Consider the following 16,781-nt stretch of genomic DNA (forward strand, 5'->3'; position numbering starts at 1 on the left):
TCTCTCACAGGGAAGAGAAGTAGTAGACAGGGGCCCCGTAGGCCCCCTGTCGGCCTCTGATGGATACGCAGGGCGCGGCAGGGGCCGTGCGCCGCCTGCCGGCCTCCCTGCGAACCCCTAAGGGGAAAAAAGAGGGAGGTGAAGAGGGAGGGCACGGCAGGGGCCAGCAGCCTCCTGTCGTGCCTTCCGGCGAGATAACATAGAGAGAGGTGAAGGGAGGAGACAGCGTACCTGGGGAGAGGATCGCCGGCGTCGTCAGCGGTCGCACCGGCGATGACGATCTGAGCTGGTGGCGTGCGCAGGGAAGGAGGAGGCGCAAGAGGGAGGTGTGCCTCCCCTTGTCCTCTGCTGGTGTTCATAAAGAGTTCGGGGGAGGAGGCGAGAAATCGGAAAACCCCGATTTCCATCCTTATCGGGTCGAAAAAAAGGGGGTTGCAGCGCACAGGGGAAAGGCCTCCTGTGTCGGGTTATGAAACCCTAACGATGCCCGGGTCCGGACCCGACCCGGCCCGGGTTTGATATATATATATATATATATATATATATATTTTAACGTGGGTTTTACAATCAGACCCAGGTCCGGACATGGTACCTGCACATCAAAGTGAGATCCAGGTTCAGATCCACCTGGGTCCTGTTATCGTCGCGAAATTTTTCCCCCGCCTTCCCTTCCTTGCGGAAGAGAAAAAGAGAGAAACGCTTTCGCGCTTCAAACTTGACCGGATTTTGGAAAATGTTTTGAAATACTCGCCTCCGTTTTGAAAATTGCGGGAAAATCCATGGGATGGGGCTCGACCTGTCGGTACGAGGTTCGACCGTTCCTGCCGCCTTTAACAGGGGTAATCGAACCAAGGACCAAAACTATGCTTGACTTAGTTAAATTATCAAAGTTATGTTCTATCCTATATGCACAGAGAATTCAGGCATGTGCTATGAGATTTTGGAAAATGCAGCTTGGGAAAACATGATGTATGCTTGGAAAATATTTGGAGTTGAAAAGATTCTCTCAGGAAAAAGCTGAAAATCAATTTCTCAGGAAACTCTGATGAAAAGACTTGAAATATCGAGAAAGTTTATAAAGGGAAAATCATGAATGATTGGAAGTCCTGGGAAAATAGAAGTGATTCTTGAGAAAAGGGTGAACATTTGAAAAGGGAAACACTTCTTAGGAAAACTTGGACTTTGAGAATTTTCTTAGGAAAATGATGGAAATTCATTGGAAATCCCTTGTGGAAAAGGAAAATTGAAGCTTGGGAAATTGAAATCCTGAGAATCTTAATCTTGGAATATTTGGAAAATCGATTTTGACTTTGAAAAAGGTAACACACTTCTCTTGAAAATCTTGGAAAAATGACTTTTTCCAGGGAAAACTGTGGAGAAACTTGTCTTTGGAAAACCGATTTTGAAAAATCCTTAGAATTTCTTGAGAAATCGATTTCTTGAGAATGAAATTTTCTTAAGAAAATCATAAGAAAATCAATGATTATATGATGCAAATGACATAAGTGAATGAATGCACTTTGAAAAGATTTTCTAAGAGATTTGTTGGAAAAATATGCATTAAGTCAAGATAAATCCTTCACATATTCTGACTGTGGCCATGAATATGTTTAGAATTTAGTTGATTTGATGCACATGATTTTGAAAACTTTGGAAATATGATGTGCATTTTAAGATAGCCTAAGAGTGTAGGCTCAATGTGACTAGTAGAAAGATGATGGATCTGGGTCTCGTCCATATCCCGACTAGGGCCGTAAATATGGATCCCACCGAGTCCATCAACTCCCTAAGAGTTGGTGCACGTGCCATTCGTGAACATCCATAGTGCTTTTGAAATAAAATGCATGAATCATATAATCAGGATATTGCATAAATTCAAACTATATGACATGCATCCTAGTCTAAGCAGGAAATTAACTCTCTTATTCCAAAATTATTACATCACTAAATAAAGGAAATAAAAGAAATTTGCAGACTTCAGCTCCTTCTTTTGATTGTTCCTGCCAAACTTGAAATTGGGTTAGCTCAAATATGTGGGTTTTTCTAAGATTTTCCAATAATATTATGAAATTATTGGATTTAATTGGATATAAACCATATTCTCGTGCTTCCTTGATATTTTGAAATGATGAAAATGCTAGAAATTCAGTGAAAAACAATTTGAAATTCGGAATTGGGGTCAAAATGACCAAAATACCCCTAAAATTAAAGTTACACCTTTAAAATCAGGGTTTTTTTTGAAGGAAAACTTAGTAAAATTGGGATTTCGAAATTCAAATTGAATTCAATGATGATGAAATGCAATATGACATGCTTCTAAACACATTAGGACTGTAAAATCAGAATTTGACATTTTGCAATTTATCAAAAATAACGAATTTCGCTTGTTTTTCGCTTGGATCGGGGTCCTGCGGGACCCTGTTTTGGTATTATGGATGATCCGAACCTCAAATGGATTCAAAATTGCACCAAATTCGGTATGAAGCATCTAAACACTTTGATAAACAACCTAGAATGCTAAAAATCACGAAATGATATGATTTAAATGCTAAAATTCAAGGAAAGTCCTAAAATGGTGGATTTTGCCTATGGATCCGAACCAAATGCAATGCCTAATATGATAATGCAAGATTTACACCATGGAAACTTCTGATATTTTGCAGACTGCTAAAAGACTCGAAATGGAACATTTTTGGTTTTTACAGCCTCGGGATTTGAGCCATGGTGAGTTCAATAACAGGGATTTAGTTCAGACAGAGGTAAAAATCACACTAATCTGATGTAAAATGCTAAAAAAATACAAAACGGCCATGGAAATTTATGAAATTAATCAGAGCTATGCACGACACCTACATCAACAACTTTCATGTTTATGAATTCGGCATTTGATCAACATAAACACCGATAAAAATATAACTATTTCTGCCTAAACTAACAGAACAAACAAATGTAGCAAAACAGGGGGCTGACAAGAAAAATTCGAAGCAGGGGTCAACACTGTTCTAAAAATTACAGGCTTTCAGATTCAAACAGAGGACACCACGGACATAACTTTCACTTTTTACAGTTTCGGATTTGGAGCAACACACAAAGAGAAACCATAGCCCTAAGTCGATCCAAGATCTCAGAGGCCCAAATTAGGCTCTGACACGTGTACCGACATCTCGGATTTTTGTCAGACATAAAAAAAAATCAGAAAAATCTGATAAAATCATATTAAAAACTAGACATTCTCCCGAGTTCAAAACATCTTTTGGATCGAAAATCGGATCTCCCATGAGGGATATCTTGATTTTACAAGTCGGAAAATGATTTTCAAAACGTATCCCGGGTAACAAAACCCGACTTGCCATTTTGAATGTTTACCGCAGTAAACAAATTTAAATGCCTCCGAATTTTTGGCAAAATTTCAGGGACACCTAAGGGCGCATTCCGTGATTTTTTTGGGATTTTTAATAAAAAAAAAATGCATGAAATGACGTGTGGACTGACTGACAAAAACAGAGACCTACTGAAAATAAGCAGAATTGAAATAAAGGCTAAATTAATCCTAATTAATTCATGAAATGTACTAAATGAATGAAATAAAATGCAAATTAAACCTAGCTAACTATATGAATGTTAAAAATCATCAAGGAAGCATAATGAAACATTTTTATGTATGTCGTTTTATGAGAATAGCTCAATCCATCCCTCGGATGAGCTCTTTCTTCAAACGACCCCCGATTCGAATTATGGAATCCAATCAATGGGAAAAGAAGTGCACCTTGCTTCGTTGCGCAGCGTAGGAGCTCTTGAAAGGGGCAGCTATCACGAGCTTCCTTCGTCCTTCGCTCCAAGCTTCGGATGGTTCACAAAAATCGACCTCTGTTGGAATCGAATTCGCCACAGCACGAGCTCTACTCCACCTTCTTCAATGAGCCAAAGGGGGCACGATTTCCACAGTTCAAAATCTGATTCTAGGAAGGCTAGGTCGGATTTCCCAAGTTCACCAGAGCTAAAAAATGATCTCCCTTAGGCTGGGCGTGAACCCTTGTTTTTATAACTTTTCTGAAAAATTTTGAAATTCAAGCAGGTTCAATCTGAGCCCTCCATGTGGCGCCATCTCAGGGGGTGCCATCTGAGGGGTTTGAAATTCGAATTTGTCTTCTGCAGGGAGCCCTCAGGTGGCGCCACCTCAAAAGGCTATTTTGATTTTTTTGAGAAAAATAAAAAAATGGAAATTTTGTGGGTGAGACACCTCAGCAGGGGGAATTTGGAATTTTTCAAAAGTTTGTTTGATTCTCTTTGCAGGGAGCTCCCAGAAGGCGCCACCTCAGAGGGTGCTCTCTTGGAATTTGAAATTCAAACTCACCTTTTGTAGGGAGTCCTCAGGTGGCGCCACCTCATGGTGGGCTACCTTTATTAAAAATAAAATAAAAATAAAAATGGAGCCAAGTGGAGTCCTGGAATGGTGCCACCTCAAAAGGTGATCTGAGGTGTAAAGTTGGAACAGTAGGGGCATGCCATGTGGCGCCACCTCTGGGGAGTTCAAATGTTTGAAATTTTGCTTTTCTGCAGGAAAGGAGGGGCTGACATGTGGCATTTCCTCAGAGTGGCTCCTACGATGCCATGTGGCAGGAGAACATGAAGGGAGGAAGCAAAATGCGCCACCTCATGGGGGGGTTTTTTTCTACTTTTTCTGGTGCAGGGAGGTCTGGACATGTGGCGGACAAGTGTCAGCTGTTTGGAGAGGCTTTCTCAAATGGCGTCACCTCAGGGGGAAGTTTGAAATTCAAATGGAGGTTGGCCCTGGAGGAATGGAGGATGGACATGTGGCGCCACCTCAGGGTGGCTCCTACAATGCCATGTGGCAAGAGGGAGGAAAAAGAGGGCAATGACATGTGTCTCCTACTTTTCTGAAAAAAGTAGGGAGAGGACATGTGTCCTCTACTTTTTCTGAAGGAGTGAGAAGGAGACATGTGTCACCTTCTTTTCCTGAAAGAAGTAGAAGATGACACGTGGCAGAGGGGAGAGAAGGAGGGCCAAGCCATGTGGCGCCATCTCAGATAAGATGAAAAAGGTAGAAGTTCAGGATTTTCGCCACCTATGAGGAGTTTTGAATATTTGAATTCTAGTTTTTCTGAAGAAAGCAGGAAATGACACATGGCAGTTGCTTTTTCTGAAGAAATGAGAGCTTGACACGTGTCCTCTGCAGGAGACACTCCAGATGGCGCCACCTCAGAGGAGACAAGCCTACCTTTTCTGTAGGAATTTAGGAGTGACACATGTTTCCTACTTTTCTGAAAAAAATAGGGAGAGGACATGTGTCAGGCTACTTTTCTAGAAGGAAGGAGGGGTTGACACGTGTCCCCTGCAGGAGACACACTTCAAGTGGCGCCACCTCAGAGGAGACAAACTCCACTTTTTCTAGACAGGACAACCTATGACACTTGGCATCTTCTGGTAGTCTTTGAAATGACACATGGCGCAGGATGGATACTGACACATGGCAGACATGTGGCGGCTTCTTAAGGTAGCCCCCACACTGACACTTGGCAGAAGAGGGAGGGTGACATGTGGCACCGACTCTAGGTGAACCCTATGCTGACACATGGCATGTAAATGGGAGGAGAGAGAAAAGACAAGTGGCACCAATCCAGGGGACAAGGCTCCTATATTTTTGGGTTTTTCAAAATTCAAATTTTCAAAAGGAAAGCTTGTGTGACACCACCTCAGTGTGGGTCCCACATTGCTTCTTTATTGAAATAAGGATAAAACCACAACTTCTTTTTGGAATTTTCATAAAATCTGGACTAATGGGCAAAACAGGAATTTTGGAAAGAGTTGGCCCTTGTAGGGCGATTTTGTAAAAGAAAGATATTTGAAATTGTCAAAAAGGGCAAAATCTGAGGTGAAGTGACTCAAATCCATATTGAAAACTATCCAGATGGTTTTCCTGAGGAAATATTTTGAAATTCAGAGTCCTGGGGGTAAAATGGGAAAAATTGATAATTTTGAAGACCCAGGGTTTTGAAATCAATTTTGAAAATAGTTAAAATTCTAATCTGGATTTAAAATTTTGAAATCAAGAGTTCTGGACCTCGAAATGACATGCTGTGCAGTGCAGTGATTTGAAAAGCTCATGCAATGATATGCAATGTCATGTCTTATGAAATGCAATCTTGAATCAAGACTTGGAGATGTCTGTCTCCTGTCAGGAATAAAATTTTGAACATCTGAGTTAAAATTAGAGAAATTTTGAGAGTTGCAGATGAAATTTGGACTTTTGCAAGGTCCGGCTCAGAAAATGACCATTTTGCCCTCCAGCGATTTCAGAGGCTGGATGTTGATGCTTGGTGGAAATGTTGGGGAGGTGAGTGAAAATTTGGGGTGTTTACAGGTCCGAACCAGATCCGACCTATTGACATATTGTACTGTATTGGCAAGGGTCTGAGGCCTGGTAGAATTACTGATATTACATAATATGGAACATACTTTGAACAAGTAAGTTTAAGTATTCAAATATATTCTAAAGGATAAAAATGAACCGTCCAGATTGTGCATACGTATAACTATAAAAGAGTCTTCACATCCAAATTGTTGGATGAAAAACATAACTTATATTAAATGAACCATGGTATACCCATTTGTACAGTCCATTCCACTTGAAAATTCCACTCATTGATGCAATATGAACATAACTTATCCATACCTATATGTATATAAATGGATCTTTCTTAATTACAACAACGTATCTTTCTGGCAGAAAGGGAATGTTGACAATCAGAGAGAGCATCTCATTTTACTGCTTGCTAACATACATATCAGGCAGTTCCCCAAGCCAGAGCCAATTTCAGAGGTATGTGTTCTAAACTAGATGTACATTGTAATTTCAAATATGCATTCAATGACTTCCAAAAACTTCATGCTGGTGCAGCTGGATGATAGAGCAGTAAATGAACTTATGAAAAAGTTGTTTAAAAATTACAAGGCATGGTGCAAATTTTTAGGAAGGAAAAGCAACCTTTGGTATGATTTTAAATGTTATTCTCCTTTTTCTTTCCCATTTATATTTGATCTCTGTTTTTATGGAAAACCCTCTATTGCAAACTGTTCAGTACTTCTGAAAATTTGTGTGAAAAATGGAAATTGCTTGTTGACACTGTGATTCTCTTTCCAGGCTACCAACTGTTTATCAGGACGCACAGCAATATAAACTTTTATATATATCACTTTATCTTCTCATATGGGGGGAAGCTTCAAACTTGCGGTTTATGCCAGAGTGCCTCTGTTACATTTTTCATCATGTTGGTTGCGGTTATCTCTGCCTCTTCTTCACTTATAAGAAACTTCTATAGTTTAAGTTAATTATGGATTTAATTTGCTTCCCTTTTATGCCCTTTGAAGTTGGTACACGTTGAACTAGTTGTAGGGCCACATACACTTCCTGTGTGCATTGACAGAAGTTTATCGCTATACTATGAGGAAGCTGGAAGATAAATGGAAAAAGCTGTTGCTTTTGTGCATTAATATTCTATTCAGAATCTGCATTGATCTTGCAATGCTGTGTGACATAAAGGACTGACTTATGAATTCTGTAATGTTTAATTAGCAACTTGCATCCTTTTGTAGTTGGTAGGTTCGAATAATTGTGAAGAGGTAAGGAAAGAGGTTAACTCAATAAGTTCATAAATATCCTAAGTTAACATTATCTATTTAAGGCCTAGTTACAGGGTAGGGTTTCATCTTCACATGGTAAAACATGAAATGCTTATCTTGCCTTGAGAAACATATGTTTATTTTAAGCTCATGGTTGCTCATTGATTTCGATTTGCAAACCTTTCTGAGGATGTTAGCAAGTTGATTTTATGATAATGTTATTTATATATGCATATGTTTGTCTTGTATTCAATGCATCAGAATACTGGTATCAGTCTCACAGTAATGTCGGTGATGAGTGATGTTTTTCTTGAGAGTGTTGAAACTTATCAAGAACCATGAAAGAAAACTCAAGAAGAGAAACTCAAAAGAGCGGAAGAAGATGAATATCGTATTCCATTCAAGAATAAGAAAATACAACCCTATAAAGGGAATGACTACTTTGTTACACTACATGACAAATATAGTTGACCTCACTACTACTTGGGATAGTATTACAAAAATACCACTATAAATTAAACTATATACATTTATAAGGGATAGCACATGACAACGTGAAAACTATATTACTGTTAAAATATGTGTACTCGTACACATATATGTATGTTGAAATATAATCCTTAAATGTACATATATATATTTATATATATATATATATAAATATATATATATTCTCTTCCTAAAATACCCTCAAGGGTATTCTTGTAATTTGTCATTTTACGCATATTCCAATTGGAATATGCATTGTAATATTTCTTTTATTTTCTGTTTTTTAGTTTTTTAGTTTTTGTTTTTCGTACCATATTGGGGGCCTCCCAATAGAGACGTTCGGAGCCCCCAACGGTCACAAATGTGACCGTTGGGGGCTCTCCAACGTCTCCTTTGGGAGCCCCCAAGGTGGTCCCTTTGAGAGTGTATAAATAGGGGCTGTCCCCTTGGTATTTACTACTCCAATAAGGAGCTTTTGCTCCATGTAATGGGTGTTACACCCTTATTTTCTTCAATGATATTAACTTATGCCTTATAGGCATTTTTGCCCCTTTGTGGGTTTATGTGTTAGCACATTATGTGCTTATGTTTTCCCTTTAGTGGGTATATTCGCACTTCATGTGCATGTGTATTGGTTCATTATTGAACCCAATATATTCAAAGCCGCTTCTTTACAATTACATCCTAACACTCCCCCTCAAACTTGAGATGATGCTAACGGAATCATTCAAACTTTAGAGAGAAATGTCTTAAAGTGAGAAGGTGAAAGACTTTTGGTAAAAACATAAGCAACTTGCTCTTTAATTCCCACATGCAAAAAGATATTATTCCATCTTCATAGGCACACTTGGTGAAATGACAATCAATTTCTATGTGTTTTTTCTGGAAAAATGAAATCCATCACTTTTCCTAATATAACTTTTGTCTCTAAGAGACCTTTTGAATTAGTGCATTTGAATGTTTGAGGACCTTTTCCCATCATATCAAAAGGAGGATATTCATATTTTGTTACTTTTATTAATGATTTCACTAGATATGTGTGGATCTACTTCCTTAACTTCAAATCCGATGTGTTCTCTTTCTTTAAAATAATTCATATGATTGTCAAAAATCAATTTCAAAGAAACATGTTTATTCTTTGATCAAATTCGGGTGGTGAATACTTGTTAAAGAAATTTTAAAATTATTTAGAACAAAATGAGATTTGTCACCAAAAGTCATGTCTTACAACTCTCTAACAAAATAGATTAGTCGAAAGAAAACATAGGCATATTATTGAAACCTATGTCACACGAACTCAGCTAGGGGGTCGACGCACCCGCGTCAACACGCCCCGACACAGGTGCGGACACGGGTGCGACTTCAGACACGGGGCAGACTCGGTCAACAAGTGTCGGACTCGGTCAACGCACCTGGGCCGAGTCCGTCCACTTTATATACTCGATCAACTTTGACCGAGTCTATAAAGGTCTATATTTGAAATTCATTTTGGACTCAGGTCGGGTCCGGATCCAGACCTAACCCGGATCCAAAATGTTATCGGCGTCGGAGCCGAACCCTAAAGAGGGGCTTACGACATGGGGAGGGGCTTACGACAAACCCCTCCCGGACGATCTTTCCCTCTCCCCTAGTCTTCCGACAGTCCTTATCCCCTTCAGTCTCACCGACGACCCAGACCCCGACGACCGTAGCCACAGGCGACGCAAGCCACCCTCTCCCCCAGCCATCGGTCCTCTCAGTCTCAGGTATGCCCTCCTCCCTCTTCCGTTCTTCTTCCTCTTCATCCGATAGGGGGCCCCCCTGCCGCGTTCGTGTTTTTCGGCAGAGGGCTGCCCCCTGCGTCGGATCTGTGTTCAGGTAGGGGGCTCTGCCCCCTGCCTCGTTCTTGTTTTCCGACAGGGGGCTCCTCTGCCTCAGATCTATTTTCTTGTAGGGGCTGCCCCGTGCATCGGATATGTTTTCCGGTAGGGGGCTCCGCCCCTGCCTCAGTTTATTTTCCGACAGGTCATTCGTGTTTTCTGGTAGGGGGCGGAGGCCCCTACCATAGTTTATTTTCCGGCAGGGGGCTCCCCTAACTTAGATCTATTTTCCGGTAGGGGGCTGCCCCTGCGTCAGATATGTGTTCCAGTAGGGGCTTCGCCCCCCTACCTCAGTTTATTTTCCGGCAGGGGGCAGAGCCCCCTACCTCGTTCATGTTTTTCGGCAGGGGGCGGAGGCCCCTGCCTCAGTTTATTTTCTGGCAGAGGGATCCCTTGCCTCAGATCTGTTTTCCGATAGGGGGATCCCCTGCCTTAGATCTGTGTTTGCTTTCCCTTTGCCGCAGCGGAATCGTGTCCCTACTCGGTGTTAACAACTCAACTGCAAGGTTCCTTGTGCATCTTTTCAGAGGGCTTGCACATGTTTGTTTGCACGGCTGGTGCCTTTTGGGTCTCTATGTTGGCTTTCCCTTTGTCGCGGCGGAATCGTGTCCCTACTCGGTATTAACAGCTCAACTCCAAGGTTCCTTGTGCATCTTGCCAGAGGGCTTGGACATGTGGTTTGGCAGGCCACACTGCAGCATGCGCTTGCGTGCGCTTCTTGATGCGTACAGTTGCGGCACAGAGCAACAACGGTTGTGGCACGTGTTGTTCATTGCAACCACAAGCAGTTTTTTGGCAGGAGGTGCCTCTGTTATTTTCTGTCAGGCACACAGTGGGGGGTGGAGCTCCTGTTACTATTTTTTTGAAGTGTTTATCACTTTATTTACGTATTTTCTTTTCAGTTTTCACTTTTCAGATATAATTGTGAGTTCTAGTGGCAGTGTCAATACAGTTGGTTCAAGTTCTAACCTTGAATTAGAAGTTTCTCAACCACTTTGGAGGCTTGTGATAAAAAGGATAAAATCTAGTAGTGGTGGTGCAAATATGCATTTTCATTGTAATCTATGTAAAACTGCTTTCACGGGTTCTTATACACGTGTGAAAACACATCTTTTTGCATATTCGTGGTCAAGGAATTAGGGCATGTTCTGGGGTTGACAGAGACTTGTTAAAGCAATTAAAGAAAGAATAAGAAGAAGCTGAAAAAAAAGAAAATTGCAGAGATGAGAAGCGATTTGATTAATCTGCCTTTTCCTATTGCTAGTGATGTACAAGAAGAGCTTTTAAAGAAAAGCAAGATGAAAAGCAATAAAACAATACAAGCGTCATCAAAAAATATGGCAAGAGGAGAAATTGATAAAAAGATTGGTCGATTCTTTTACTCAAACTCAATTTCTTTTAATGTAGCTAGAAGTCCATATTGGAAAGATATGATTACATCTTTGGCTAATTGTAATTTGAGTGGTTATGTGCCTCCTAGTTCAGAAAAACTAAGAACAATCGTTCTTGTAGAGGAAAAAAATAGAATTAAAGACTTGTTAGAGACCCAAAAATTTGTGTTGATGTTCTGAAAATAAACACAGAAATCTGGGTAGAGAGAGAAAGAGAGAGAGCAACTTGGAGAAAAGAAAACTTCTTACTTTCGATTAGGGCTAATCTCTATATTAAATAGAGATAGTCCAAGGAACAAAATTACACCCAGGTCCCTCATTAAATATAAAGATTCAAATAACCTCTAGTTTAGAAAAACTTATTTACTAAAAGCCTCTTAGCCTCAAAACTTATTTACTAAAAACCTCTTAGTCTCAACACTCCCCCTCAAGCTGGAGCATAGATATCAATCATGCTCAGCTTGTCACAACATTTTGAGAAATTTGGTCTCGCCAGGGCTTTGGTAAAAACATCAACTACTTGATCTTCGGAAGATACATGATCGGTGCAGATATACCCAGCCTGTTGTTTCCACAAACAGAAAACAAAAAAAATCCCACGACACAGCAGGAATAACGCCTGCTGCTATTTATCTTCTGAGAAATGAACAACCAACTGAAATCTGAGAGGAACTCGGCACTCAGATTCACTAGTAACGACATGTTAAAAAAAAGTATTTCACGATATAGCAGGGAATCATATCTGGAATCAAACACCCAAATGGATTTTAAGGAGGACTCGACACCTAGATTCACGACCCACGATAACATGCGCACACAGATGCATAGAGATCACGACCGCTGCTCCCATATAGATCACGACACCCAGAACTTGGAAGAAGATTGATCACGCTCCCAAGATCAACGCTCTGATACCATGTTGATGTTCTGAAAATAAACACAGAAATCTGGGTAGAGAGAGAGAGAGAGAGAGAGAGAGAGAGAGAGAGAGAGAGAGAGAGAGAGACGACAGCTTGGAGAAAAGAAAACTTCTTACTTTCGATTAGGGATAATCTCTATATTAAATATAGATAGTCCAAGGAACAAAATTACACCCAGGTCCCTCATTAAATATAAAGATTCAAATAACCTCTAGTTTAGAAAAACTTATTTACTAAAAGCCTCTTAGCCTCAAAACTTATTTACTAAAAACCTCTTAGTCTCAAAATCAGTATATTATTTCTGATGTGTGGACTGATATACAAAGACGACCAGTGATAAACTTCATTGCTTACTCACTTAATGGACCAATCTTTTTTAAGACTGTTGACGCATTTGGGGAGTATAAAGATGCTGAATATTTAAAGAGATTATTTGTCAAAGTGATAAAAGAAGTAGGTGAAGAAAGTGTAGTGCAAATCATTACAGACAATGCTTCAGTTTGCAGTCGTGCATGAATGAATTTGGCAAGCGAAGATACATATTCACATATTTTTTGGATTCCTTGTGCAACACACAGTTTAAATTTGGTACTTAAGAGTATATGCAATCCATCAAAAGATGATGCACATGCATGTGAAATGTGTTTATGGATTGAGGAAATAGAGCATGATGTTCAAAATATTAGAAATTTTGTTGTAAACCATCATCATACCCTTTTTATATTTAATAAGCATTCTGATCTCAAGTTATTGAAAGTTGCTGAAACTCGTTTTGCTTCTCTTATTGTTATGATGAAAAAAAGTAAGCAACTCAAGAATGCATTGATGATGATGGTGGTTGATCAAGATTGGGATTTTTATCGTACTGAAGATGATGTTAAGGCTCAAGCTATCAAAAAATGCATCTATGATGATTTTTGGTGGGATAAAATTAAATATTTTGTTGAATTTACAAAGCCTATTTGGGAAATGTTGAGAGAAGTTGACAAAGATGTACCCATGCTTCATAGAATTTATGAAATGTGGGACAATATGATTGAAAACGTTCAAAGTATCATTTTTAAACATGAAAAGAAAGATATTGCACTTGATGATTTAAAATTTTACAATCATGTACATTCAGTTTTAGTGAGAAGATGAGATAAAAGCAATACACCTTTACATTGCATGTCACACTCTCTCAAACCAAAATATTATGCAAAAAAAATGGTTGACAGAAGGTGTTGGTTGTGTTTCTCCAAATGAAGATCCTGAGATATCAAGGAATAGAATGATATGTTTAGGAAGACTTTTTAATGATCCTCACATGTTTAAGGTTGTAAATAATGAGTTTGGAAAGTTCTCTATTGGGAGATTTGATTCTTTAGCAGCACTCGTGGCAAGGGACGAGGAAGATCCCCTTAATTGGTGGGCAACATATGGATCAGAGACACCAAATTTGCAACGTCTTGCAATGAAGTTCTTATCCCAACCTGCTACATTATCGTGTTGTGAAATAAATTGGAGTATATATGCTCAAATTCACAACATTAAAAGAAACAAACTCATTAGTAAAAGAGCAGAGGATTTTGCTTATGTTCACTCTAATCTATGAATAATTTGTCGTCGCACCAAAGATAAGTATAGGTACTTTTTTTTCTTTTGTATTCAAAGTTCGTATTTAAATATTTGTATTCAAAGTTTGAAGTTAGATACTAAGTTAGTCATTTTTTGATGCAGTTGTGGACCATCCAAGTACTGTGATGTAAATCCAGAAGATTTTGATTTGGAGGGAAAACATGATTTGCATACTCTCAACATGGACTACCACGATCCTGTTCTTCCCTCTAATTCAGACGATGAGGCAAATTTATGACAAGTTTTGTTGTTTATCACACTCACAAGCTTTTTTGTGTTATATTTTGGTAAATTTGTGTTGTCAAGAATTACGCTTTTATGTTTGCTTTAAAATTTACAATCTTATTATTAATTTATTATTATATATAATTATATATATATAGCCGAGTCCCCGTGTCCAAAAATTTTGAAATTGCGCCGCACCCGTGTCACATCCTTACCCGTACCCGCACCCATGTGACATAGATTGAAACCACTAGGACACTACTTATTTCTAAACAACAACAACAACAACTACTACGCCTTCATCCCAAAACAATTGGGGTCAGCGATATGAACCAAAAAAGAAATTCATTTTGGGTCTTCCACATGAATCCTTTTCCTCCAATCATTTCTATCCAATGCCATGTCCTCGGTGAGGTTCAAAGCATTCATATCCTTTCCTATCATCTCCATCCAAGTCTTCCTAGGCCTACCCCGAGCTCTTTTAACTAATATATTTTCACATTTCTCCAACCTTCTAACTGGAGCATCATTAGGCCTTCGCCGAATATGTCCAAACCACCGTAAACGATTCTCTCGCATCTTATTTTCAATGGGTGCAACACCTACCTTCTTACGTATCTCCTCGTTCTGAATCTTATCTTTTATTGTATTTCCACACATCCATCTAAGCATCCGCATCTCAGCTACACTCATTTTTTGAATATGATGTCTCTTGGCAGCCCAACATTCCGTACCATATAGTAAAGCGGGTCTAATAGTCGTCCTATAAAACTTTCCCTTCAACCGCAATGGCATTCTACGATCGCACAACACTCCAGTTGCACTTTTCCATTTCATCCACCCAACCTTTATCCTATGATTTACATCTCCATCAATTTCTCCTTATTTCTAAAGATATTCCAATTTTTTTTTGGGCCGAGGCCGCTCTAACATCAATGTATTTGATAAATAGAATGACCTTATTATCTTTAAAAAGTGTATCTCCTTATGAAAAAATATTTGAAAGAACACCCGATTTCAAGCGGTTGCGAATTTTTCGTTGTAAGTGTTTTGTACTCTTACATAAAAGAGATAAATTGTCTCCAAAAGCCATTAAATGTGTATTCATGAGTTATGGAGAAAACGAAAAATGATATAGATGTTTTGACTCTAAGAGTAACAAACTATATGTTTCTAAAGATGTAACCTTTTTGGAAAATGAAAATGGTTTTGAGAGAACCAAGGAAAATAAGGAAGTAGATTATACTTTTCTATTTGACCTCTTGCCACAAGAAAAGTTGACTTCTTGTGATGATTCTTTGAATGATAACGGTGATGATACCTTGAATGATAATGAAAATGGTGATAATAATGTGTATTCAAATGACGAGAATGCGAAATCACCTATAAGAAATGATAATATTGTTAATAAACCCATATAAATATATATCTGACGGTTGCAAAATAATCCTTCTAGTGCCTTAGACTCTCAATATAGTGTGCCTATAGAAGAAAATTCACTTAGATCTAGCTGAGCGTCTATTCTACCGAATAGATTTGTCTCTTATGATTCATTGTCCCCTAATTGTGGCTTCCCTAATAGCATTACATTCCTTCCATGAGCCCTCACACTATAATGAAGTTAAAAATGTTTCTCATTGGATTGACGCTATGAATTTAGAATTAGATGTTCTTAGGAAAACAAAAACTTGAAAAGTAGTTTCGTTGCCTTTAAACAAGAAAACCATTGGATGTAGATGAGTTTTTAAAATCAAAACCAAGAGTGATGTACCTTAGAGAGATATAAAGCTAGGTTAGTAGCTTTAGGATACTCCTGAAGTGGTAAATGCTAAATTAAGACTTGCATATGAGACTCTTCTGGAAGACCCCACACCCTATAGACAGTTAGTTGGGTCTCTCACTTATCTGTCTATCTCTAGACTAGATATAGCACACACAGTTCACTCTGCTAGCCAATTCCAACACACCCCAACAACTGTGCACATGAGTTTGGATCATCAGATATATCAAGAACGCCATATCTAAAGGCATTTTTTTATCTGAATCCTAATCTAGAGATTTATATGCTTATCCTGATGCAGATTGGGGAAAAAACCCCAATGATCGAATCTCAACCACTAGTTTTTGTGTTTTTTAGGATATTTGTGGATTGCTTGGAGGTGTAAGAAGCAACATAAGGTCTCACTATCATCCACCAAAGTTGAGTATAGGGTTATGGCAACCACAACTATGAAATTTGTGTAGATAAGAAGCCTTCTCAGAGATATGGGGGTTAATAATTGAGAGGAATGATTGAATTGCCATATGTCACCTTAGAGTTTCAACTTGCAAACTTCTTCACCAAGGCTCTTGCTGCTCCTCATTTTTTGTTTTTCTTAACGAACTTTTGGTGTTTACACCGTAAGTTTGAGGAGGAGTGTTAAAATATATGTATATATATACTTATACATATATATACTTATATATATATATTCATATATATAATATATTTTTACTCTTTTTTATTTTTTGTTATTGCCAGGAGTATTTTGGTATTTTCTCCTTGTAATAGAATCTGTCCTTTGGGGAGAATTTTTTATTTTTTATTTTATTCTTGGTCCTTTTCCCAAAAGACCAAGGGCTCTTTGGGCATTCTCCCA

At 38.8% G+C, this 16,781-nt stretch overlaps 1 protein-coding gene across 1 annotated transcript in view; it reads left to right on the forward strand.

The window, feature by feature from the left end:
- GSL04 (glucan synthase-like 4) overlaps nt 1-16,781 on the forward strand; it is a 91,553-nt gene that overhangs the window by 8,495 nt on the left and 66,277 nt on the right. The window contains exons 7-9 of the mRNA XM_090013203.1: nt 6,749-6,841; nt 6,920-7,011; nt 7,163-7,289. Of these exons, the coding sequence (XP_089869329.1) occupies nt 6,749-6,841; nt 6,920-7,011; nt 7,163-7,289 (312 nt within the window). The remainder of the gene's footprint in view (nt 1-6,748; nt 6,842-6,919; nt 7,012-7,162; nt 7,290-16,781) is intronic.

This window comes from Nuphar pumila, chromosome 7, assembly GCF_984573655.1.
Source record: "Nuphar pumila chromosome 7, dmNupPumi1.hap1.1, whole genome shotgun sequence".
NCBI classification, from domain to species: Eukaryota; Viridiplantae; Streptophyta; class Magnoliopsida; order Nymphaeales; family Nymphaeaceae; genus Nuphar; species Nuphar pumila.